At 44.2% G+C, this 27,026-nt stretch overlaps 1 protein-coding gene across 3 annotated transcripts in view; it reads right to left on the bottom strand.

The window, feature by feature from the left end:
* Window positions 1-1,611: 1,611 nt before the first annotated feature.
* HOOK3 (hook microtubule tethering protein 3) overlaps window positions 1,612-27,026 on the bottom strand; it is a 1,188,278-nt gene continuing 1,162,863 nt past the window's right edge. For all 3 annotated transcript variants that reach the window (XM_029601878.1, XM_029601884.1, XM_029601902.1), the window contains one exon: window positions 1,612-6,071. Coding sequence is in view for 1 of the 3 variants with exons in the window: in XM_029601902.1 (XP_029457762.1) it covers window positions 6,056-6,071 (16 nt within the window). In the remaining 2 variants the exon portion in view is untranslated. The remainder of the gene's footprint in view (window positions 6,072-27,026) is intronic.

Here is a 27,026-nt window from a genome sequence, read left to right as displayed (position 1 = left end):
TTCCACTGAACTAGATTTATATTTATTTATTCATATTTCACCTTTGGCACTTCAAAGCAGATTACATTCAATTACGGTAGGTATTTCCCTACCATCAGAGGTAAATTGACTAAGCCACGATAAGCATTTAACACACGGAAAACACTGTTTAGCATGTGATATATGCTTGCCACAGCAATATATCACATTTTCTATATCACCCTATATTTTCCCTGAAAAAATGTGCATACTTGAGCTGCTTTACTGCGTAAGCTTTGCAAATACATGCAAAGCAGCTCATAAATACCTACATTTATGTAAAGAAAAATAATGCAGTTTGCCTCAAATACAAGCCGTGTTATTTTCTGAACAGTTAGCTACAGGAGTTGTAGCTAGCTTTTCCCAGAGGCACTGAGACGCTAATGTGCATTATGTCATCTCCAGTATGCTTCTTAAAGGGCCAGTAGCAGCCCTAGTCACCCCCCTCCCAATATGTCAAAGCCACACCACAGTGTCTGGAAAAACCCCATCTACCCCCTGCTGACTCTAGAGGTGATCCAGAAGTAAAAAAAAAAAGTGTTAAAATAGATTTTACAGTTGCATGGCAATGCCTCATTCCCTTTCCAAAGCCCCCTCCCCTTTTAAAAAAAGTCAAACTCCATCTTCCCAACTACCCCCTGTAGAAACCACTCAACCCACTCTTGGACCCCCTTACCCACTCATCTTTCAAAATAGTGCTGGCCAGCCTTTTCCCCTATTACGTGATGGGGCAAAGACCAGCTGGCACAATTTTGGACAATGGTGGCAGCCAAACCAGAGACTAGGGGCCACTTTAGGCCCCCTACTAGACTACCAGGAACCTAATAACTACTAAGTATGGCCGAGGGAGGTGGGCTAGATTGGGTAGGAGGGTTAGGAGGGGTGTCTGGCATAGACTGGGGGAGCTGGTTGGCTGGCTTCTGTGGGTGGTATGTTAAGAAGGCTGACTTTTTTTTTTTTTTTTAAAGGGGAGGAGAGTTTGAGGAGGGGGTAGGCATCACCATGTGACTTTTGACACTTTTTACTCTTGGGCCATCTCTAGAAGAGACAGGTATCTTGACAGATCCCTGGGTGGAGGGGGATTTTAACACAAGAGAAGCTGCTACACTGTTTTACCACTTCTGTGGTGTTTTTCCATGGCCTACAGTATTTTTCCTCTCCCAAAAGTAAAATATCATGGTATAATAAAAGACCCTCTTGTACCTGAGGCAAGGGAGGGCAAAGTGACTTGTCCAAGGAGTGGCAGTGGGATTAGAACTCTGGTTTGCAGCCCACTGCTCTAACCATTAGGCTTCTCCTCCACCCTAATATTGTTCGCCCCTCTTTTTGGTTCCATTCCCAACTGCTGCATGATGCAGTCATGGTTGGCAACTAGGAATTTACCTCCCTTGCCTGCCCTGATGTGACATTTTACCCAACCAATACTCAGAAAATTGAAGGTCTCATTTTTGTTGTGCACATTTTACTAGAATAACCTGAAAATGGGAGTGGGTGATGTAAACAAAAAAATACTAATAAGGACATATGAATAATAAAGTAATAAATAGCAATAAATATTGAAAATAAAGTAAAATAAATCACAATAAAAATACATGTATTAAACCAATGTTTATTAACAAAGATTATACAATAGACATATGAAAAATACATGAGATTAAAGGTACATAAAGGAGATGTCTTTACACATTCGGAAAAGTATCACAACTGATACCAATTCCAATAGTTCAGAAGACTGCTGGTTATTCCAGATTCTTAAAGGACCAGTCATGCCACATTTTGGTGTTTATGCCTGAATCAGGGGTATCAAACTTCATTCAGAAAAGCAAATATTGGTCAAGTATTATGTTAGAATGCAAAAGGATGTATGACAATTTCAACATTATCTAAAGACAGAACATTAAAAGGGCAGACAGGTACAGTATATAAAGGTGTGTGCATATAATAAACTGCATAGAAGGTGGAAAAACAAACACACATTATACTAACTAGAGGATTTGCTTCTAATTGTCCACACCTCTACATGAGGCTGTTCTAATCTCTATTAAAAAAAATTCACTTTAAAAATCTTTAAAAGAAATACAAACTCTTAAAAATAAATATAAAGTGAATGTAAAATGAAAAAAATAAAAATAAAAAAAAATCACTAAAAAAAAGCATTAGGGGAGAAGTGGGAAATCCTCTGAATCCAGTTCATGTTTATTGTACTCATGTACAAATGTCTTCAGTTTGAGCTCATTGCCTATCCTCTCTCATCTTGCTCTAGAAACTAGAGATGTGAATCGGAACTGAAATCAGAACCGATTCTGGTTCCGATTCACATCTCTACTAGAAACCTCTTCCTGATCAGTTTCTAATGTAAGTTATTATCTGTGCCCTTAGTAACAGTAAATAACAGCAGATAAAGAACAAATTGTCCATTCAGTTTGCCCAGCAAGGTGTTTAGTTGTAACTTCTAGTCCACACAGGGTACCCCCCCCCCCCCAAAGCAGAAATGTTACTCCTAAAGTTACACAGATTATCCTGTTTCTTCATTTCCATCCTCTAGCAATTTGGAATCCTATGCATTTTATCTCGGCTTTGCGCCTTTCATCTTTCTTCACTGCCTGGCATGACCTTCCTGAATTGGTGTGTCTGACCTCCCTTCCTGTCTACATTTAAATTTTACTAAAAAAAAACCCCACCACCTTTTTGACATTAGTTTCAATTCTTAACCTGCCTTTCTCCATCACTTCCAACAAAACTCTTGGGTGTCACAGTTCATGTGTGTCATGAATTGCGGCTGAACTCCATAAGATTAAGTATGTGCTGGTACTGTGGAGTTATGGTGATGTTTATCTATAGTAATGTTAATAATGGTAGTAGTAATTGCCTTCCCTGAACGGAAGCAGTTTTGTTCAATTTTCCCTTTAATAAAAGTTCCTATTACAAATTCTACTACCAATTCTGTTAAAGATCCCACAGTGACATAACCATGTCTTATTGGATGAAAGGGACAAAGAAGAGAAAAAATACTGGCTTAATATCTTGACAGCACTTCAGAAGTCTTATTCTACTCGTCTGTCCATCTGTCTCAATATCCGTTTGTCAATTAGAGCAGGGGTGCTCAAACCAGTCCTATGTGCCCCACACCCCAGCCAGTCGGATTTTCAGGATATCCCTAATGATTGTACATGAGAAATATTTGCATACACAAGAGGCAGTGTATGCAAAAAAATCTTACAAATATTCATTAGGGATATCCTGAAAACAACTGGCTGGGGGTCACATAGGACTGGTTTGAGCACCCTTGAACTAGAGTTAAGCTCCATGGAGAAGTGATTGTCTCTTCTCTGTATCTGTACAGTGCTGTGTACACCTTGTAGCGCTATATATAAATGTGTAGTAGTAGAAGTAGTAATAGCAGATCTCAAAATTAAGTTGATAATCATCCAAAAAATGAAAAGTGATCTATTCTAAGGGAATAAATTGCTAAATATGCTGTAAATGTCATCTGTTTCAAGTATTTTGCTATTTAATCTACAGTAGTATTTGTATTTTTGTGGCTTACTTGCGCTGCTGTACCTGGTTGCTCCTGCATTTTGTTATAAAACACACGCACAAAAAACTTTTATACAAGCCTTTATTTACAACTTAACTGTACACTTTCTTGCTGTGTTGGAAGCATTACTTTATCTGAAAAGTACAGTGAGCGTCAAAATGATGACCATTCTTATCTGTCCTATGTACAAATATGTATACCAAAAACAAAAACCTACTAACTGTGAACAGCTTAATTTTTGGGCAGAGCAGAACAAACATTTGACACTTTAAAACTTGATTTTTGTATAGAAAAATCACTCTAGCTTCTTAAAAGTGAAGTTACATTCTTTACTCTCATTGATCATATCTCAGTTTAGGGAAATCACAATCTGTCACTGAAAACATAAAAAACAATACTGCTGCTTTAAACAGCAATTCTAATTGTAAAACATCCTGGGCAACTTTGTGCTAAAATCAGAAAACATCCCACAAATGAGAAGCTGAGATACACTGTGAGCGCTCTGTGCTCTGTTTCAAAAGAAAGATGACAGAACAATTGAATTCCAATAAAGATGGTGGTCACTCCTTTGCTGCTGAACTAAAACAGGTTCTCCAAGCAAACTAGAAGATTTTCAAGCAGAACAAATACCTTGTCACAAACCTGCACAGTCAGTCATGAGGAATGCTACAAAGTTATGTGGAGGCACTTTCAGAATTGCATATGACCAGTGAAATCTCAAAAACAGCTATATGGTACCAATGGTTCAGCACCAACAGTTGTTTTAACCAGCTGTGGGTGGAAGACATGATAGCTATCAGTCCCAATTAAGCAAATAAAATGCTAAGTTATTGAGCCTTAAAGACAAAATTCAGTCCTACAACAATATATCAAGGGATCCAAATAACATATCCACCTAACATTGTATGATGGTAACTGGGACAGAACTTACTAAATAAAAATATATAAAATTTCTTTGCACTGAGCATTCTTTAAGTTTGCCTTGGGTCTATAATTTTTGAAGGAATACTGTGATTAAAAAATGTTATTTTTACTCATTTATTTCTACAATAAAACTATACACATTTAGAATACAACACTAAGGATTCCTTAAGTGTTGTGTCCTGGCAATACTGTTTAAATATAAAACAGCAATACTACGAAAAAATGGAATAGATGTATAACTGTTTAAAATTTGTAGCACATGACTTTTAAATTATTCTAGGCAGCACAATGCATTCAGAATTATAAACAAGTATACTAGAAAATGTAGATATTTTAATATTAAAAGCACAGCAATGAGATACAATTTTAAATTAATTAAACAGAACTAATAAATTGGGGGAGAAAAATGACAACTAAACAAATTAAAACAAACATAACCATTATTAAAGTGTACTCTAAATTGGGTATTCCAATCATGCCATCTTCTGGCATCATTCAATTTTGCACATTACAGGACAAATGTTTACTGATAGATCTATATCTCTCTATATATAGCTAGCTATATATAAAAAAATACACAGTTTATAGATAATGTACAGCAGCCATCAGTGATGCACATGTCAGCACATTTTAATATCTATCAAATATTTCTGGCCAGTAAATTTCTATATAGCAGGGGTAGCTAACTCCAGTTCCTGAGAGTCACAGACCAGCCTGATTTTCAGGATGGTCTGTAACAAACATGAATAAAAGAGATTTGCATGGACTGCTTCTACTGTAAGCAAATATTTTCCTTACATATTCACTGTAGGTGTGCTGCAAATCAGACCTGTTTGTGGCTCTTGAGGATCGGAGTCAGTCACCACTGTAGTACTCAAAGAGTCATATGTAAAATGTAATTATTTTTATTCTTATAATTGATTCTGTCCTGCTCTAAAAATTCTGATATAAAATTGCCATGCTGAAGGTCTTAAAGACCCACATGTGATTTTTGGCTTCAGATAAGTCTTGTTTACAGATAATACAAAAAAAGTACCAATCTGCACACACCAGCCAATGTAGAGAGAGGAAAAATCTTGCTTTGTTGAACAGCTTTTTAGTATCTTTTAAGGGAAGCACATTTTTAAAATTATTTGCACTGCCTCATTTCAACTCATTACCATACAACCTTCATTATGCAATCCATTGTGAACCCCTCCCCCCCCCCCTTAAAAAACATATGGTTGCTTTTGTAAATTAAAATGTCTTTGGATGTTTGCATTCATATTATTAGGAACAGGATTAAGGAACATAAAACTGAGTATTAAAAAAACCAAATCAATTATCAGGATACCTCCTTTTAAGTTTCAGTCTCAATGCAGGTTAATGGTGAAGAGCTTGTTTATGGGTGGTAGGAAAGAGAAGTTAAATAAATAAATCAATGTTGGCAAGTTTCTTTGCAATTGGACCTTTTCAACCTCAGATTCTCACGAGTATTAGCTCAGAGCTTGTTAGTTTGGGTTATATAGTCAGAACAGAAAAGTAACAGTCATGCAATGAATATATTCCCTGTTGGAAAAATCATGCTGCAGCAGATCATGCAATCACATCACTGCAAACAAAAAATAAAGAAAACAGTTAATAAAGAGCAAAGCAAACAGGAATAAAACTTTAGTAGTATGAAAAAATATATATATTAAAAGTTTTATTAAAGGTAATACTGACTGGCTAGAATTCATCTGCTTAATTGTTAAAGTTTATATTGGACTTTGTCTAAATACTTCCATTTTGACTGAAGTAGTAAAACAAAGGGATCCAGTTGAAAAAGGAAAGAAACACAGTAAAGGTGAAACACTTGCAGTCCGTTTTAATTAGATTCTGCCTACTATTCACCATTTAAACCACCAAATGCTTCCATGCAGCAAAATATATGATGCGGGAATAATTGCCACAATTTCAATTCTTAATACTCAGTATCTCTCCATTCCTGCTGCCTGAGTGCATTCCCTAGGAAAGCTGCTAAGAGATAAATTATGTAAAAAAAAAAAAAAAAAAAAGTGTCCCTACAAACCCAAGAAATTTATGAAATGACAGTGAGTATGCTTGATTTGTACACCTTGCATAAAAATGTAGGGGCATATTTTAATTAAAGGACAAAGAATACCCAGCTTATATATGTAATCAAAAATCTCTACACCAACATTTGAAGATGAACATTGAAGAAAAAAGGAATAAAAACAGGGCCATGCATCCATTTCAAGCCTACAGAGGCAGATTTATTAAACTTCCGATCTACCTTTGCACCACACAGTAGATTTGAAATGACTCCAAATTTATAAATGAAAATATACTAATATTTGCAATAGGTAAAACACCAATATAAAAACAGCTATTTTTGAAATGAAGTAAAACTTTACTAAATGCTTTGCTTAGTGTCTTGACGTGAGATTATAAAAGATAATGGGCCGGATTTTAAAAGGGTTACGCGCATAAGGTACGCACGTAACCCTTTTAAAACGCCCCTGTGCGCGCCGAGCCTATATCGCATAGGCTTCTGGTGCGCGCAAAGCCCCGGGATGTGCGTAAGTCCCAGGGCTTTCTTGGGGTGGGAGTGTCGGGGGCGTGATGCGGTCTGCGCGTCATCCGGGGGTGGTGCCGTGGGCGTGGTTTCAGCCCAGGGACGTTCTGGGGGTGTGGCTGCGGCCTCCGGACCAGCCCCGGACCGGAACATGGCGCGCGCAAATTTACGTCTGCTTCGAGCAGGTGTAACTTGTGCGACAAAGGTAGGGGGAAGGGTTTAGATAGGGCCGGGGGGGAGGGGGGTTAGAGGTAGGGGAAGGTGGGGGGAGGCGGAAGGAACGTTCCCTCCGAGGCCGCTCCGGCTACGCGCATATCTTATAAAATCCGGCGTACTTTTGTTCGTGCCTGGTGCGCGAACAAAAGTACGCGCGCGCTATGTTTTAAAACGTACCCCAATATTTTCAGCAATTTTTCTTAAAGAAGCTAAATGGTAATCTGAAACAAATAGCAAAGAATTGTCAATCTGACCCTAAATAACTGAGAAGTTCAAGATAACTGGGAAGGAATCCTCCAAATAAAAGAGAAATTATTACAGATTGCGTCACTGAAGAAACACTATTTCACTAACAAGTAGATATTACAGAGGATGTCACTTCTGTTTCAATTTGATGAACTCACAATGCACTTATAAAGATAGATATGGCCGAATATAAGAGATTACCAGATACAGCAAAACTAATTAGAGCTTCATTTAGATAATAGGAATGCAAACTTCACATAAAACGTGGCTCCACAATTGTTTAACATTCTTCCCCATTTGTGCTCCCTTCAGCCAAAAAAGATTTAATAACTAACAAAATTTTAAACCGTATAAAAGCCAGACTACCTATGTAAAAACAAAGGTTCAATGAGACCAGTACATTAAGACATTATGAAGGTAACTTTTAAACAGGTGCGTAGGCACTCATGTGAGCGTTCGTCGGCCCACGCCCAGAGATGCAGCCATTTTATAACATATACACGTATATATGCGTATGTTATAAAATAGTCTGACTGCAGGCACATCTGCACACAATTTGAAGTGGACACGTGCTTACGCAAATGCCGCTTCTATCGCGTAAGTGGGGAATTTTAATAGACGCGCACTGACGCCATTACTAGATTTCCCAATTCGTTCAGGTAAGAGACAGGAGTTTCAAACCCTCTCCCCCCCCCAGTTTCATAGCCTCCCTTCTCCCCTGTTAGCCTCTACTTTTACAACTCTGCTGAATTACCTATATCTTTTTGTTTTACTACTTACATGCCATCCACAGCAGAAGCTATGTGGTAGGGGATCCCAACGTGTGTTTTGTATACCAAATGACGGTATACAAAACACGTTAAATAAATATTTAGGTGTACATTCCAAAGTAAAATCCAGGAATGCCCATGCCCTGCCTAGACCACTCCCCACCCCTTTTTCAGAACTTTTCATTTGTGATTGTAGCGACAAGTACATGCACATATGGATGGCTTTTAAAATCCGCTCGGCGCGCAGCACTCCGACTTGTGCATGTATCCCCTGGTTTTGGTACCCGCTGGGCTTTTAAAATTCCCTTATACTGTATATAGACTAGCTTGCATTGATATATGCACTGATGTGCAGCATTATAAAAGCTGAAATAATAGCAACAACAAAATATATAAGAGGCTATTATTCAAAAGGGTTTGCCCTGTTCATTTTTAAAGTTCGATGGACAAACTCCCATCCCATTACCAGTGAAATTTTAGCTAAAACTTCTTTTTTTTTTTTTTTAAATTTATATTTTATTCAGAATTTCAACAAATTCAATTACATTTGCAAAAAATCAAAGAAATTAATCTTTAGTACAGGAAACACAAATAAAATATATCACTCAATAAAGAATACAATTCAGTACATCAGATATATAGTCCCCAATAATGGGAGGTTATATAGGAAAAGTAACCAATATTACTTATTTATTTATTTATTTTGATTTCTTATATACCGACATTCCTCTAAAGCAGAGCTTTCCAAAGTGTGTGTCGCGACACTTTGGTGTGTCGCCTGAGGTGTGCCGCGCAAGCCCGGTGCACGTGACACACCGGCAAGTGGGAGCCAATGCGGCCGCCGGTGGACCTCATCCCACTGGTGGCTGAGCAGTAAAGAATCGCTGTGCTGTGTGCCGCGGACACACAGCAGGAAGATCGGCATGGCCGTGGTGGAGCTCACCTCACCACGGCCTGAAGAACAAGGTCACGTCGAAACGTGCAGATGCTCCGCCTCCTTCCTGCCCACGCGGCCCCGGAAGGAAAATGTTGCCGGAGCCGCACGGGCAGAAAGGGGGAGGAGCATCAGCCGCGTGCAGAAGAGGAGCAGCGTCGTTACAGCGTGTGAGAAGAGGAGGAGGCCCCCACTGCGGATCGGTCTGAAAAGATCAGGGCCGCCGCCCCCGCAATCGGCCCGAGAAGATCAGGGCCGCTGCAGAGCCCATCCTGCACCGACCCGTGAAGAGGAGGCCCAGAGGTAAGAGAGAGGCTGAGGGCCCGTAGAGTGCGTGTGTGAGCTGAGTTGAGCGATTGTGTGCGTCTGTGAGCTGAGTTGAGAGATTGTGTGCGTCTGTGAGCTGAGTTGAGAGATTGTGTGCGTGAATGAGGTGAGTTGAGAGATTGTGTGTGGGAGTGAGGACCTGAATGTTTGCAGAGACAGCATGTGAGAGAGCCTGTGTGTGTGTGTGTGTGAGAGAGAGACAGCATGTGACAGTGAGAGCCTGTGTGTATGAATGATTGTATGAGAGAGAGCATGTGACAGTGAGAGTCTGTGCTTGAGCAAGACAACATGTGGGTGTGAGAGAGAGCCTGGGTGTGTGAGAGTCAGACAGCATGTGCAAGAGAGAGACTGTATGAATGATTGTATGAGAGAGAGCCTGTGAATGTGTGAGAGAGAGAAAGCATGTGACAATGAGAACCTGACAATGTTTGAGGGAAGAAGATAGATGGAGAGAAAAGAAATAGAAAAAAAGACATTATGAAAGGAATTGGCAAAAAAATAAGAAAGGGGAGGTGGAACAAAAAAGCCTGTGACCAACCGATTAGAAAACTAAGATCAGACAGCAAAGGTAAAAAAAAAGAAATAAATTACTTTTTACTGATTGGCACATGTAATCTTTGGTAATGTGCAAGAGTAGTACTTTCTCTATGCTGATTTCACAATGTACGAGATCAACATGGAGGAAGTGGAAACCCACGGGGCCTGCACAGAGGAGGCAGCAGAATGGGCTTCAGTGCCAATAGCAGCAATCAGCGCCTCCCCAATAGCCATGCGGCAGCAGTGACAGTGGCAGCAGAGGAATGAGAGAGGCTCCGAGGTTGCTGGCAAAAGAAAGAGAGGGGGTTTGCCTTTAGTGTGTGCCTGCCTGAGGGTGTGTCTGTGTATGAGAATGTATGGGTGTCTTCCTGGGGTTTGTATGTGTGAGAATAGGTGCCGGCCTGTGTGTGGTGTATGTGTGTGTGAGAATGAATTGGTGCCTGCCTGGGGGTCTGTGTGTGTGAGAATGAATGTGTGCATGCCTGAGGGAGTGGTGTGAAATTGAATGGAAGCCTGCCTGGGGGTCAGTTTCAGTGTGTGAGAATGACTGGGAGCTTGCCTGGGTGTGTGTGTTTGTGTATATGTGAGGGAGCCAGACAGAGTATGTATGAGAAAATCCAGGGGAGTAAGAGTTTGTGTGGGGGTGTGTGTGTGGAGGGAGAGAGTGTGTCTTAGAGCTTGAGAGTGTGTCAGTGTCTGTGAGAGCGAGAGGTTATGGTGGGTATAAGAGCATGAATGTGTATGTATGTGACAGTATATGTGTGAGAGAGAATGGAAATGTGAGTATGTGTGAGAGAGAGAGGATAACCTCCTAATCCTTGACAATATCAGGGTGACTGGAAATCAAGAGCTCCCACGTATGGACAGCAGGGGCTTTTTAAAATCCTTATTAGTTTTAATTATTGGGTGTTATTTGATATATGTGCTGTTTTGAAATATTTTATTGGTGTTTAGGAAATTGTAAAAACTGTATATGATTTTAATGAATAGAAATTCTATTTATCAGTAGTTTTAAAATATTCTTTTATTAGTATGGTTTTACTATTATAACTGATGCTTTATGTTTCTTGATTTTATTTGTTTTATGAGGAATGGTGGTTCTGTTTTTCCATTATTAATACACAGAGTCTGGCTTCTTGGGGTTTCCATTTCAGTTTTTGTCTAATTTGTGCTCCTTTATTTTGTATTCTGTATTTGGTGAGGGTCTGTCTCTGCTCTGTGTGTGTGACCATGATGAGAAATTCGCTAGCATAGGGATCTATAGCAATCGGGTTTGTTTTGTTTCCTCAGTAGGTGGTGTATTGGTATTCTAGGACCCAGTATAATATTTACCCTTGCTTTTTCACAGGTAGGGTTATTGTTGTTAGAGTCCTAACAGATTGCAGTATAGATTTTGAGTGTCTTTTTTTTTTGCGAGGTTTTATTTTTGTTCACAATGTGCCTGGCAGTGGAAGGTGTTTGTGCTGCTGTTACTGTGAGGCGACACCAGAATTTGAAAACATCTTTTAGTATGATGAGCTGTAAGGGAAACATTCAGGCTCCATTGTTTGGGGGAATTTCAGTGAATGCACAGAGTTACAGAACTGGAGGTGCAGGATTTATATTGACATTCTGTCCCTTCCTATAAATTCCAGTCTTCACTCTCATAGCCAAATAGAATTAGTTGAATGAGGCTATCAAATAATTTTATAGTGTGAAACTGGCCAGCTTTTTAAAATTACGCAGAAGACCCTTTGGACTTTCTTATTAACACCAAATATTCAAAAGCTGTGCTCATCCCATCAAGCTCATATATCTCATTAAAGAGGTAAATTGAATAACACAATAACTTTGTTTTATTATTGTTACTCATAAATTATAACAATAACATTAATCTTGGAATATTATATATTTTTAATATAAATGAAAGATTTTCACAAGATAGGTTGTGTCGTGAAACATTTTATTATGTATATATTTAAGGAAACATACATAAATTGTCGAAATACATTTTGTTCGTTTAACCTTTAACCTCTGGTTTGCTAGTAGACTGAATTACTGTGTCCCGAAATTATGTTTGTCTAAAAAGTGTGTCACCAACATGAAAAGTTTGGAAAGCTCTGCTGTAAAGAATACAGATCACACTGGTTTACAGTAAAACAGAACCTTCGCTGGGAGGCGATACATAAAACATTTGAGCATTGTAACATTCAAAAACATTTCGAAGAACAAGGAACATTTGCGAGCTGAAAGAAGCTTCAACGTAGTGTGAATAAAATACATCAATATAGTATAGAAATAAAACAATTGGTTAAGATACTTGGATTAGGGGGTAAGAGAGGAGTGAAAGAATGGCAAGAGAGGGGTGGGAGGAAGGGTAAGGGGCAAGAAGGAGTGAGGGGCAGAGCATACGGCAGAAAGCAGAGGAGGAAGAAACACAGATGAGGCCTGGGAGGGCTATGTGGAGAATACGGCGTGCCCATTTAACCACTATTCTTAGTCCTTAGTCCATGTTCTAAGAGTGGCATCAGAGAGATCTTGGGTTTCCGGGGAAAGCTTTACTGAAAAGCCAAGTTTTTAAATCTTTCTTGAAAGTTTGAAGACAACGTTCTTGACGGAGGTCTGGTGGGAGAGTGTTCCATAGAGTCGGCCCTGCTGTTGATAACGCTCGCTTTCTTAGAGAAGATTTAGCAGGGGGGGGGGTTGCATACAGAGAGCCTTTGTACGCTCTTCTGACTGGTCTGTCAGAAGTGTGTGGACGGAATTGGTTACTGAGCTTGAGAGGGGTGATGTTATGGATGTCCTTGTGGATCATCATGAGAACTTTGAAAGAGATCCTGTATTTGATGGGAAGCCAGTGAAGTGACTGCAGGATGGGAGAGATATGATCTCTTTTATTTGAGTTGGTGAGTATCCTCGCAGCGGCATTCTGTACCATCTGCAGAGGTTTGATAGATATCGCAGGGAGACCTAGCAGGAGGGAACTGCAATAATCTATTTTAGAAAGGATAATGGATTGCAGCACCAGACGGAAGTCTTGAAAATGTAGGAGAGGTTTCAGTTTTTTTAGTACTTGTAATTTAAAGACGCATTCTTTAGAGGTGTTTTGGACAAATGATTTAAGATTGAATTGGTTGTCGAGTTGAACCCCTAAATCTGACAGAAGGGGAGTGATTGATAGCAGTTGTGGATAATTGTGATGCGCTTGGGGAGCTGAGGAGAACTTGGTTTTCATCCGGTGATATAATGAGGATCTCGGTCTTATTTGCATTGAGGATCAGATTAAGGCTGGTGAGAAGACTATTAATCGATTGCAGACAAGTATTCCAGTGGGACCAGGTTTTTTAAAGAGAGTCTGTGATAGGGAGAAGAATCTGGACATCATCCGCATAAAGGTAATGCGTTAATTTTAAGTTGGAGAGTAATTGGCAGAGTGGGAGCAGGTAGATATTAAAAAGTGTAGGAGAAAGGGCTGAGCCTTGTGGGACTCCCAGGTTTGATCTGATGGGGTGAGATACCGTATTGTTAATCCTAACCTTGTAAAATCTATTGTCAAGGAAGGATTTAAACCAACTGAGTGCCACTCCTTTGATTCCAATGTCAGCTAAACGCTCCAAAAGAATGGAATGATTCACGGTATCAAATGCTGCAGATAGGTCAAGTAGTGCTAGAAGGAAGGGCTGTTTCCTTTCAAGGTTTAGGAGAATGGTATCCGCCAGTGATGTTAGAAGGGGCTCCATGTTTAGGGTTTTGCGGAATCCAAACTAGAATGGGGAAAGATATTGTTCTCCTCCAGGTATCTGAGAGTTGTTTGTTTACTATTTCTCTCCATAATTTTGGAGATCAGGGTAGGTTAGCTATAGGTCTGAAGTTTGCAGGGTCAGTAATTGGAAGGTTGGGGTTTTTTTAGTAGGGGTTTGAGTATGGCTAGTTTAAGTTGGTCTGGAACCGTCCCTTGTGTCAAGGAGCAATTAATGATATCTGCTAAAGATTTTGAAATAATGTTCGGGATGGAGAGAAGGAGGTTGGAGGGTATTGACTCCAATGGGTGTGAAGAAGGTTTGAGCTTCTTGAGGATGTTTTCAATTTCTAGAGAAGAGGAGGTCTCGAAGACTTCTAGGGTGGAGTTTCGGTTAGGAGAATTGGGTGAAGAAGGGGGGGTTCCCAAGTTAGAAGCGGCAAGTGGCTTTATGAGGTTTGCTATTTTTTTCTCAAAATAGATGGCCAGCTCGGTGGCTTTGTTGAGTGCTTGGTCGTCAGGAATGGTAGGGGGGAAGGTTTTGTGAGAGATGGGACATAGGAGAATAAGGCTTTGGAATAGAAAATGAAATGGTGGATTTTTTTGGAGAAGAAATCTTTCTTAGATCTGAGAATGCCGTACCTATAGGCATTCAAAAGGGATTTGCAGGCTGATAGAGTAGTGGTGGACGGGTTCTTGCGCCATCTGTGCTCTTTGCTACGAAGCTCTTGCTTGAGGGCTTTTGGTTTTGAGGTGAACCATAGTTTCCTATTATCCTGGTGTGGGTGTAGCAATTTGGTGACGGTTGGGCAGGCTTGTTCTGCAACTTTGCTAGTAATCTTGATCCAGGAGGAAGTCGCGGTGAGAGCGTCCGAAAGATCGAGTTGAGCTAGATCCTTTGAAAGCAGATTGCTTAAATTGTCTATGGAGCAGGGTTTCCTGAACTGAACAGTGGTGTTAGGGAAGACAGGCAGGGGGTGATCTTTGATTTGTAGCTCTGAGGAAATGATCTGATGGTCTGACCAAGGGACTGCAGTGCATGTTGGGCTGGTGGCAGAGGTGGTGCCATTTATGAAAATAAACAGATTAGTATAATTATACTATAAAAGAGACTGTAGAGATTACTTACCTGATAATCTTGTTTTCCTTAGTGTATGCAGATGGACTCATTACAAATGGCTATAGCGTGCTCGTGCTAGCAGTTGGAGACAGATCTGACGTCAGCACAGGTAAATATACCCCCGCAGGAAGTGCAGCAACTCAGTAATCTTCCTTGCAAAAGTTTTATGGCTATATGTGTGACAGACCGATCGATTAAATGAACATGATTACCCTGACCGATTGATAGTAGCTGGAGACCGCCAGTGTTCTCAACCGGAAGGCGTCGACACCCGGCAGGGTGGATGCCCTATATAAGAAAACATGGCTTACCGTGAGTCGGTGAATCCCCATGTATACCGGCAGCTGGGTGGGATGCTGAGTCCATCTGCATACACTAAGGAAAACGAGATTATCAGGTAAGTAATCTCTACATTTCCTAGCGTGTAGCAGATGGACTCATTACAAATGGGATGTACAAAAGCTACTCCCGGACTGGGTGGGAGGCTGCCCGAGGTCCGTTTAGATTGCCCTCGCAAATGCTGTGTCCTCCCTGGCCTGGACGTCAAGACGGTAGAATCTGGAGAAGGTATGGAGGGAGGACCACGTTGCCGCTTTACATATCTCTGCCGGCGACAGCATCCTAATTTCTGCCCAGGAAGTCGCCTGCGCTCTGGTAGAGTGAGCCTTGACAAGTAGAGGTGTTGGTTTTCCCGCTTCTACGTAGGCCGCCTTGATAACTTCTTTGATCCAGCGGGCGATGGTTGCCCGTGAGGCCGCTTCCCCTTGCTTCTTCCCGCTGTGAAGGACGAACAGGTGGTCCGTCTTTCATACTGCTTCTGACATTTCCAGGTATCTGAACAGCAACCTGCAGATGTCGAGCTGGCGCAATCTTCGACCTTCTTCTGACTTCTTCAAACCTTCCGTGGTTGGCAAGGATATGGTTTGGTTGAGGTGGAAGTGTGAGACTACTTTGGGTAAGAAGGAAGGAACCGTGCGAAGATGGATAGCCCCTGGAGTGATTCTGAGAAACGGATCGCGGCAGGACAGCGCTTGTAGCTCGGAGATGCGGCGTGCTGAGCATACGGCCAGCAAGAACACCATCTTCAAGGTTAATAAACGGAGGGACAGGCCCCGGAGGGGTCTGAAGGCGGGTTCCGCTAGGAAGTCCAAGACTAGGTTGAGGTTCCACAGGGGCACTGGCCACTTCAGTGGCGGGTGAATGTGTTTGACTCCTTTCAGGAAACGTGAATCGTCTGGGTGCATGGCAATGCTGTTGCCAGCACTCCTGGGACCGTAGCAGGACAGCGCTGCCACCTGAACCTTGATTGAATTGAGGGACAGACCCTTCTGAAGCCCATCTTGCAGGAAATCCAGAATGATGGGGATTATAGTGGCATGCGGATTGGTACTGCGAGTTTCGCACCAGGCTTCAAATACTCTCCAGATCCTTATATAAGTTAGTGATGTGGAGAACTTGCGTGCTCGGAGGAGGGTGCCTATCACTGGCCCCGAGTATCCCCTTTTCTTCAGTCTAGCCCTCTCAATGGCCAGACCGTAAGAGTGAATTGAGCTGGATTCTCGTGGAGAATGGGACCCTGTCGTAGCAGGTCCCTGTGAGGGGGCAGGGGTAGAGGATCCCCTGCCAGTAGTCTTCTCATGTCTGCGTACCAGGATCTTCTTGGCCAGTCCGGGGCCACCAGCAGAACTAGGCCTCTGTGCCGCTGAATCTTGTGTATAATGGCACCCAGCAGGGGCCATGGGGGAAAGGCATATAGCAGGATCCCCGGAGGCCATGGCTGCACCAGGGCGTCGATCCCGTGGGATAGAGAATATTGCCTGCGACTGACGTATCTGGGTACTTGAGCATTGGACCTGTCCGCTAGTAGGTCCATGCCCGGGGTCCCCCACTGATCCACAATCATTTGGAAGGCCGTGGGTGACAGCTGCCATTCCCCTGGGTTTAGGCTTCTCTGCTGAGGAAGTCTGCCGTGGCGTTGTCCTTCCCTGCAATTTGGGACGGCGGAGATGTCCTGGAGATTTGCTTCCGCCCAAGCCATCAGGGGGGGGCTATTTCTAAGGATACCTGTCGGCTTCTGGTTCCGCCCTGTCGGTTGATGTATGCCACCGTGGTGGCGTTGTCCGACATCACTCTGACTACTCTGTTTCGAAGTCTGTGGGTAAATCGCAGGCAGGCTAGCCTGACTGCCCGTGCCTCTAGTCGGTTGATGTTCCACCCCGACTCTTCTCTGTTCCACCGCCCCTGGGCGGTTAGCTCTTCGCAGTGTGCTCCCCAGCCGCTCAGGCTGGCATCTGTAGTGAGCAGGGTCCAGGTTGGGGAGGACATCCTTGATCCCCGGCTCATGTGGCCGGGCTGCAGCCACCACCGTAACTGATTCCGTACTATGGCCGGTAGAGGTAGATGCACGGTGTAGTTCTATAATCGTGGGCGCCACCGAGATAGGAGGGTGCGCTGTAACGGTCTCATATGAGCCCGTGCCCATGGTATCACTTCCATGAGTGGAGGCCATTAGGCCGAGGACCTGTAGGTAATCCCAAGCCGTGGCCGGGTGGTGCTCAGCAGATTCTGCAAGCGATCCCGGAGTTTTGATTTCCTCTTGGAGGTCAGGCTGATCTTGTCTTCCTGGGTGTCGAATCGGACTCCTAGGTATTCCAGCGACTGCGAAGGCTGTAGGGAACTCTTGTTTATGTTGACTACCCATTCTAGGCTTTCCAGAAGAGATATAACTCTGTTGGTTGCCCGGTGGCTCTCCTCCGGTGACTTTGCCCTGATCAGCCAATCGTCTAGGTAGGGATGGACGAGAATGCCTTCCTTCATGAGTGACGCCGCCACCTCTACTATTACCTTGGTAAAGGTCCGTGGCGCGGTGGCTAACCCGAAGGGTAGAGCCCGGAACTGAAAGTGCTGATCCAGGACTTTGAAGCGTAAGAACGCTGGTGATCCCGATGAATTGGGATATGCAAATAGGCCTCTGAGAGATCCAGGGATGTGAGATACTCCTCTGGCTGTATTGCACTTCGGACTGACCGCAGAGTTTCCATGCGAAATCCTGGGACCCTTAAGTGCCGGTTGACTGACTTGAGGTCCAGGACAGGTCTGAAGGTGCCCCCCTTCTTGGGGACAATGAAATAAATGGAGTAATGCCCAAAATTTATGTCCCATGGAGGCACTGGGATTATGGCTTTTAGGGACAGGAGTCTCTCCAAGGTAGCTGCCGGCGCCGCCCTCTTGAGGGGCGGACAAGGCGATTCCACAAACTTGTCCGGAGGGAGCTGAAGGAAGTCCAGGTAATACCCTTCCCGGACAATGGCGAGGACCCACTGGTCCGAAGTTATCTCGACCCACCTGCGGTAAAATAGGGTTAGCCTGCCCCCTATGGCTTCTTCCCCCAGATGGGTCAGCTGATTCTCATTGTGGGGTGCGGCGGGGACCCGACCCCGAGCCGGTTCCCCTCTTGTTGTGCCTGGTCCGAAAGGACTGGTTCCTGGCCTGAGAACGAGGTGCTTGGTAGCGAGCCCTATAAGGATTGAAGCGCTGAGAAACTTCTACCTCTGGATGGTCTAGGAAAAGGGCGCTGGTTCCTCCTTGACCTGTCTTCCGATAGACGGGGTAATGGAGATGTGCCCCATTTATTAGCCAATTTCTTGAGGTCGCTGCCGAACAGGAGGGATCCCTTAAAGGGCATTCTGGTAAGGCGAGTCTTGGAGGAGGAGTTGGCCGACCAATTTCGTAGCCAGAGGTGTCTTCTGGCTGCCACTGAGGATGACACTCCCTTGGCTGCTGTACGGACTAGGTCGGAGGCAGCGTCAGTAAGGAACGAGAGGGCTGATTCCATTTCTTCTCCCGGGGTGTTGTTCCTGGCTTGTGATAAGCAGGAGCGCGTCACCATGGTGCAGCAGGTCGCAATTCGTAGGGACATGGCTGCCACCTCAAAGGCTTGTTTCAGAATGGCATCCATGTGCCGATCATGTGTATCCTTGAGGGCCGCCCCTCCTTCCACCGGAATGGTGGTGCACTTCACAATTGCGCTAACTATGGCGTCTACAATCGGGCACGCCAGCCTTGGTTGCCGGGTCTAGGGGGTACATGCTAGACAAAGCCCGACCCCCTTTGAATGAAACCTCCGGCGCATTCCACTCCAGATCGATTAACTGCTGTGCTGCTTCTAGGAGGGGAAAATGTTGAGCCGTTGGACGCAGGCCCTCTAGCAGGGGGTTCATTCTAGGTTCCCCTGGGGTGCCTGGGCCCGGGATAGCCAGCTCTGACAGGCATTGAGAGACCAGGTCTGAAAGATCCTCCTTAGGAAAGAAGCGTCTCATGGTTCGATATGGTTCTAACCCCGAGAGGAGTTCCCCCTCCTCAGGGGGCTCGCCATCTTCCTCAGAGTAATCCGAGTCCCCATAAGTGGGGCTTCCAGGTGGCGGGGGGCCATGCGTAGGTCTTGAGGGTCCCGGGGTAGGGTCATCCGGTACGTATGGGTCCAGTCGGGGATCAGACTGCATCTTGATGAAGGCATGAATCCCCTTGAATAATTCCACCCAGGAGAGGAACGCAGGTTCTAGCCGTAGGGGCACCAGGTCTGTAGGGTTCCCTGGCTGCTCACCGCGGCCTGCTAGGTTTGGGGTGTTCCCTGAGGAACTGGCAGTCAAACTGGGCTGAGACCGGCCCTGGCCTGGAACTCCCAGGGCCTCCTCACATTGGGCACATAGGGAGTCTGCTTCCTCGCTCTGTGTGGCTCTGAGGTGGCATGCTGAGCAGAGGCCAAGAGCTCTTATGCCTGATTCTGGAAGTGCCAGCTCTGCGGACGCATGGGCTCTCTTACGCTCCATCGCGTCTTTTATCCGCACACTCCGGTGTGCTCTCAGCCCTTTCAATGTGTTCATACCAAAGAGCGCCTATGAATGTGCGCCTATCAACGTGCGCTTATAAATACGCGCCTAGTACATGCGCCTATGTATGTGCGCCTATGTACGTGCGTCTATGTACGTGTGCGTATCAACGTGCGCCTATGTAGGTGCGCGTATCAACGTGCGCCTATCAACGTGCGCCTATCAACGTGCACGTATCAACGTGCGCCTATCAACGTGCACGTATCAACGTGCGCCTATCAACGTGCACGTATCAACGTGCGCCTATGAACGTGCACGTATCAACGTGCGCCTGTGGTCATGTGCCTATGAACGTGCGCCTCTTGAACGTGTGCCTAAGCAATGGGCGCCCAAACCTTTCCGGGTGCCTAACATATGCGCCCGTCGCCCTGTTGAGAATGAGGCGGTGAACCAGGACTGGCGACTGAGCCGGCAGGCAAAATGGCGACCTCCTTGGCGGGCTGCCATGTAGGTCGACCCGGCTAATCCTCGCTCTCCGGAGACCAGTAAGTAAAGATGTACGCCTTACCTGATCTTCGGCGCTTCCCGGCTGCGACCCGGGCGGTCTCCGGCTGCGGGGGGAGAGGGTAAGTACCGTCACTGCCACACTCGAGGAAATGCACCCGCTGCCTCTAAGCCACGCCCGAACTCATCTCGCTCGGGGGCTAGGTCCCTGCCGCGAACCGGCCACCGGACCGAGGCGCTCACCTCCGAGGGACTATGGAAATCACCTTGGGAAACTCAACTGGGGGAGGGACCCGAGGGTATCACCGCAGGAGTGCCATTGTGGAGCGAGCCAATCACACCCTAAAGAATGCCCTTGACAAACACAAATAAAAGCAGGGATTGCCCCTGAACTTCCCCCTAAGCAGGACTGGCTGAACAAAGTATTGTTCACTTTAAGTCATCTAAACGTATCAAATTCAAATCAGACCACAGCCATGGATAATCATTATGGGACTAGGGTTAGTCACCCACAACCATCAGTTTTGTATAGAATGTTACTTAACCCTGTCTGGCATGGCCCGTTCCCTTGTTAACATGGGGACGAGGATATGCTGCTGTGCTTGCTCCCACAGGTCCACTTTGGGCTCCGATCTGCTGTGTGAAGCCGTGGAAAGATGGCGTGGCATCAAGGTCTACAGGACCCGATCCCAAACTTCTCCCTGAGCCTCCACAGCCCTCAGAAGGACAGAGACCAGACCCCCCTGCAAAAAGCAGCACCACATGACCTGGGGACAGATCAAAGCGATATCTGACCAACCTGCACAACTCTTGGAACAGCAAGGCCTTGAGAAAACTCCAGAGAACTTATTAGCTGCCTTTTCTTGCCTGAATACCAACTCATTAACAATTGTGTTCTGCACCCTCCTCCTTTTGCTTTATTTCTCCATCCTGCCATGGCGATTTCTGAACAAGGACTATGGCGGAACAACATCTACATCCTTGATGCACAGAACTTTTCACACCTGTTGAATCGAACAGACTGTTGGATCTGCACGCACATGCCAACTCATACCAGCGGAGGACTAATGATGCATGCCGTGCCATTTAATCTTACAGGATGGATGAATTTCCCGTGGCCGGGAGGTTATCCCCTTAACTCTCCAGTTGGTAATACCATAATACCCATCGGCAGCCGTATTCAAGAGACTGCCGCTCTTTGTTGGGACTATGATCCAGGGGATGGGAAGGGGCTTCAGGTGGGAAAATATCCATATTGTAACCGAACCTTTGAATTACAAGAAGCCATGAATAGAACACATTTTAACGCACGCACAGACGGGCCCATAATCACTGAACACTTACATAATTATACCACATATATGTGCAATTGGCAGATTTCAGGATGTGCAGTGGGAGACCCAAGCAGGTGCAGAGAGTATAGAGGGGACAAGGGATTTACCCTTTGTAGTTATGTAGCCCAAATGATAACACAAATTAAAAATACCAATGACATGTCAACTAATCTGTTAGGAAACATTTGGATGTTATGTGGGCGTAGAGAATATATGCGAATTCCCCCCAATTGGACAGGCAGATGCACTCTAGGCTACATCCTCCCCTCATGCTATGCAGTCAACAGTTTACCTAAAGCAAGACTCCATAACAAAAGGGAGGCGATCAAGAATCCCATAGATAATTACAGGGACTTACACATCCTAGCTAACTGGACGACTGCCCTATTTAATCAGAAAGTCCATGCATTAAAACGACTCACAACAGAAGTCTCTCAAATGAGAGAAGTAGCATTACAGAACCGCTATGCCTTAGACACCGTTTTACCTCAAAAGGGTGATTCCTATTATAACAATTGTAATTGTCTTAATTATTTGCCTGTGCTGCTGTATTCAGTGCATACCCAACCTCATATCCATACTGAAACCTTGCTTTCAGCCTGGATACAAAGATGTCTTGTATGCTGCTTAATAGGGAATCATGAGCCCTGCAGCAGTTGGCACACCACGCTGCACCAGCTCTGGGTGATGTGGAGACTCAAGAGCTCTGCGGTAGCTGGCACACCACGCCGACTCAGCTTTTCTCTCCATATCCCCCCCTCCCCTATCTCCAGCCCATACGCAAAGCATAGCAGGTTTCAGTAGGGGTCTAAAGCATGGATACAGAGATATTCGTTATGCTGCTTAAATAAAAACAGAAAAGGTGAGATGTGGGGAATTATGAGCTTTGCCAGCAGGCCATGTCAGAGGTTAACTCTAACTTCCCTTCTCTCTGACCTTTGCACTGAATGCAGCAAGACTAGCACATCTTAAATCTCTAGCTTATAATTAACCCTCACTGCCTAGGAGAGGATACCTAGCTGCCACGTATTCAGCTGCAGGCAAAAGACAGACACATATATGGCATAAGCTTCAGCAGCCAATGAAATGATCTGTACACACCCCCTGAGCCAATGGTCTAATGACACGTCTGTATGCTATGGCTAGGAGAGCCAATGATATAATGACACGTCTGTATGCTATGGAGAGGGGAGCCAATGATGTGATGGCACATTTGTATGCTATGGATGTATGCACAATAAAAAGGGACCCAAGGGAGTGGTCAGCCCTTCTCTTCACTTCCCTTCTTGCCATGAATCCTGCCTGATGTGTCTTCATTGCCGCAATAAGATTTAAGTGGGGTTAACCCTAAATTGGATGGGTTATCTATAAACTGTATCCATAAAATACTATAAAACATCTATTTCTGATAAAGGTGAGGTTTCACCAGTTTCATCAGTTGTGCCAAGATGATACATGGCACTAGTGGCTTTACAAACTGAGATCTTGTATATCACAAGCCCTTCATGAACTTTGACACCAGAGGTTGAATGGAGAAGTTTTCCATCCTCTTGAGGGTGGTATGTAGCAACAGTACAGAGATGCACTTATAGATGACATACTGAGGCTTGAATAGGATAACAAGTACTGAAGCAGATCTTTTAGAGCAATGGCAAATGGGTTCATGAGTCTGCCAACACCAAGACAGGAAACGCTTCCATTTAAAACTGTATGCTCTTCTGGTAGATAGCTTCCTGGCCAAAATCACACTGTCCTCAATCTTTTTAGGTAGTGACAATGAGGAGACTATTGCACGCTCAACATCTATGCCATTAAGTTGAGGGCGAGAAGGCTTGGATGGCATGAGTTAGTAGAGCCAGATCAATTCCTGAAGAAACCAGTGGACGGACTGACAACCTGATGAGATCCACACATGCCTGGGCCAAGCTGGAGCAATAAGGATAAGATATGCTCCTTCTTCAAATAATTTCTGCCTGCTCACACCACCAACAGAAGTAGAGGAAAAATGTACAGCAGATCTGCATCCCACTTGAGCAGAAAAGCATCCGGTGTAGACCTGAATGCAAAGAATGGAGCATAATTTGTCGATGTCAATGTATTGAAAATCTAGGGAAGGTAAGTTACTTGCAGAAAAGCTCTATGACAGAGACCCTACTCCATAATTATTAGAAATTCCTGGAAGAGCTTCCAGTGATGCCTTGTTTGTTCTCAAGGCACTTGATTGTCAGTTTGGATCAGAATTCTTTTCCTCTGAAGGAGATGCAAGATTACTCTCAACGCCTGATGAATAGCTTGTAGCTATAAGAGGCTAATCTGAAACACATGCTCTGTGGCTGACCAGATTCCTTGAGTTCAAGAGGTGGCTGTGTGCACCCCTTGGTGGACGCATCTGTTGCCAGCATTATCTGATGAGGTAGAACTCTAAGAGGAGCTCCTAATCTCCAGGGGCTTTGGATCCAGGCACCAATGGAGGGACATTTTCATCTCTTCAGTTATCCTTACATGATGTGACAAGGGCTGACGCAGATGATCCAGATAAGAGCGGATGACCTACTGGAGAGCTCATGTTGAGGCATGTCATGAGGACCATGCCCATCCCTGCTGCCAGGTGTCCAAGGGCAACTAGGAGTGCCTAGGCTGAGAGCTAATCTCACTGCAGCAAACTCTCTACCAGTGCTCGAAAACAAAACACTCGATCTTATGAAAGGAATGTTTTTTCCTCCGATGGTTTTATCCATGTCTCATTGAATTTGATTATCTGGGTAGGGATGAGGTTCAACTTGGAAAACATGACGACAAAATCTAGTGAGTGAAGAAGCTGGATTGTCCTCTGCAAGGAGTCTAACATTCCTGCTTGTGAAGGTCCTGTGATCAGCCAGTCATCCAGGTAAGGAAAGACACAAATCCCCTGGTGACTAAGGTGTGCCGCAGCTACAGCTAGGCATTTAATGAAGACCCTTGGGGCTGTTGACAGTCTGAAGGAGAGAACATTGTATTGGAACTGAGAATAATCCACTATGAATCTGAAGTAGTTCCAAAGAGACAGATGGATAGTATGTGTGCATACGCATCTTTCAAATCCAGGGCACACATCCAATCTCTCATTTGGATGAAGGGTAGGATCATGTGGAGGAAGTTTATTTTAAATGTATCCCTTAACAGTTACTTGCTCAGTTTAATTTAATTAATTTATAAGTCACACAATCCAATGGTCTAGGTGGCTTACACTTCAACATACATAATATCATATAAAACAAAAAAAAAATTCAGACTAATAAATAGTCAGTCTTTGTAAATCCGGGATAGGTCTTTGGGATACGAATATAGCAGGAAAAGAACAACTTGCCATGTTTTTTTTGATAGGGACAGGGTCTACACCCCACTGCCTAAAAAGCAACTCCAGCTAAAGGAGGAGCTGGGTAGAGTAAGACTGATTTGGATTGAAGGCTAAATGTTGATGCAGTGCTGGGAGATGGGGGAAGTACAAACAATATTACGACTTCACAATTTTGAGAACCGGATGGTCCTTGGTAATCTTCTGTTACTCTTCAAGGAACAGGTGAATCTTCCCCTCTAGCGGAGGGATTGAAGTCTCATAAAAACCTAGTCCCAGGTTTGGGCTGGGACTGTTGTGGCATTTAATGCTGTGTCTCACATGATTCTTCGTGTGCTGGAAGCTGCTGCTGTGACAGTGCAGGGGAAGCATATCATAGCTGAAATTGGCAGAAAGGGTGTCTAGAAGAAGCAGCAGCACTTAAAAGTGATTGGGGCACCTAAAGGAAGAATTGCTGCTGGTTCAGAAAGACTTCCACTAGCAGATTTAATGGCCTTGTGCTGCTCCTTAATTTGGGCTACTGTCTCCTTGAAGAGATTGTCTCCAGAACATGGGAAGTTGGCCAACTTGTTATGAACATTCTTGCGCAAGCTGCTGCCTCTGAACCAATAGCTTCTGCAGAGGATCTTGCTGCAGTGTGGAAGAATTCTGACACTAAACAGATAAGGTGGTGTTCACACTTTTGAATCCAGAAAATCCTGATAGCCCTCTTGCTTCCTGCACAGAGACTCCACTAGAAGCTTCAGCTTGTTGATGCAGATGTGTAAGACTGCAGCAAATGAAGTTGAGGAGCTGCAATGTGTGCATTAAGGATCGAACTCTGAAAGAATTTCTCCCCCAAATTGTCCAACAACTTGCGATTCTGCCTGTTGGGGGAAGGAGGTGCAAGGGGAAGGGATGGGTTGTTGGAAAAAACTCTAGTCTATTTACCCCTTTTTAAAGCAGACTCCACCACCATAGATTGGTGGGGTAGTTGGATTATGCCAGACTCAGGAGCTTGTTGTACTCTAATTCAATTTCCTGGCTACTGGGGGGCAGGAGGCTGGATTATTATACATATTTATAAATCCTGTAGAATCTGATGCACCAGAATTGCTGCTGGTTCAGAAAGGGTTTTCAGAATCTGAAGTAGACCAAAGCATGCTTGCACTTGCGACATCAACGCTGATTGCTTTATGCAGCCTGTCCAGGAACCTGCAGTAGGAGAGATCATCTGGTGGAGAAGAATGCTATCAGGTCAGGTAAGGGGTCTGAAGGTAGACCCCACTTCAGAACTGAATGGCAAAGGAACACTAATCTGTGACCCTGATTATGACGGTAATTAGGGCAAAGACTTCTGTTGCCTCGGAAGGAAATATTCCCAAGGTATGTTCCAGTCATTGGTGACTTGGATTCCATCCTTGGAATACTGGCTAGACTCCTCTGTAGATGGGTAGTCTCTATCACTGGGACTTCTGATGGGAGCTTCCAAGGCATGCTGGCAAGACAAACTCCCCTGGAGGGAAAAAGTCTGGCACCCTCGACAGGAGAGGCTGAAGAGTGCCCTCTTTGTCACTGGCCACCAATGAGGTAAAGAAAGTCTTCATTAATTTGGCTAGCTGGTCTATGAACCGCTGTGTCCACTGGCATGGATTTAGAGAAGAGACATCCTCTTCTGACACTAGTAAGGATCATCCTCTTGAGAAGCATGAACTGTACAAGAGGAGGCCTCCCTCCTGGGCTGTGAGGAAGGTCTCAGAGATCAGACATACAGTGGAGCAGACAGGATCCAGAGTATCCAAACGTAGCAGGAGGGACCTTTGCAGACCGCCTTGGGCAGATAACAATGAAGGAGGCTTGGAAGGCCTGGGATTTATTTGTTTAAAAGGTCTTATATATTCCAAGAATCTTAATTGTTCATCATGGAGTACAATCAACATACATAATTAAAATCAAATCCTTAACTTACAAACATTTAAAACATACTAAAAATATTTAAAATATTAAAAAGCATAAACACTGTACATACCAGAAATTACTATTAATTATACTATACAGGATAAGCTTGCAAAAAACAAAGTTTTAAGAAGTTTTGAAATTTCAGAGAATCCTTTTCACTTCTCAACTCAATCAATTAGAAC

Source organism: Rhinatrema bivittatum, chromosome 1, assembly GCF_901001135.1.
Source record: "Rhinatrema bivittatum chromosome 1, aRhiBiv1.1, whole genome shotgun sequence".
Lineage (NCBI taxonomy): Eukaryota > Metazoa > Chordata > Amphibia > Gymnophiona > Rhinatrematidae > Rhinatrema > Rhinatrema bivittatum.
This window is presented reverse-complemented; position numbering and strand designations above follow the sequence as displayed.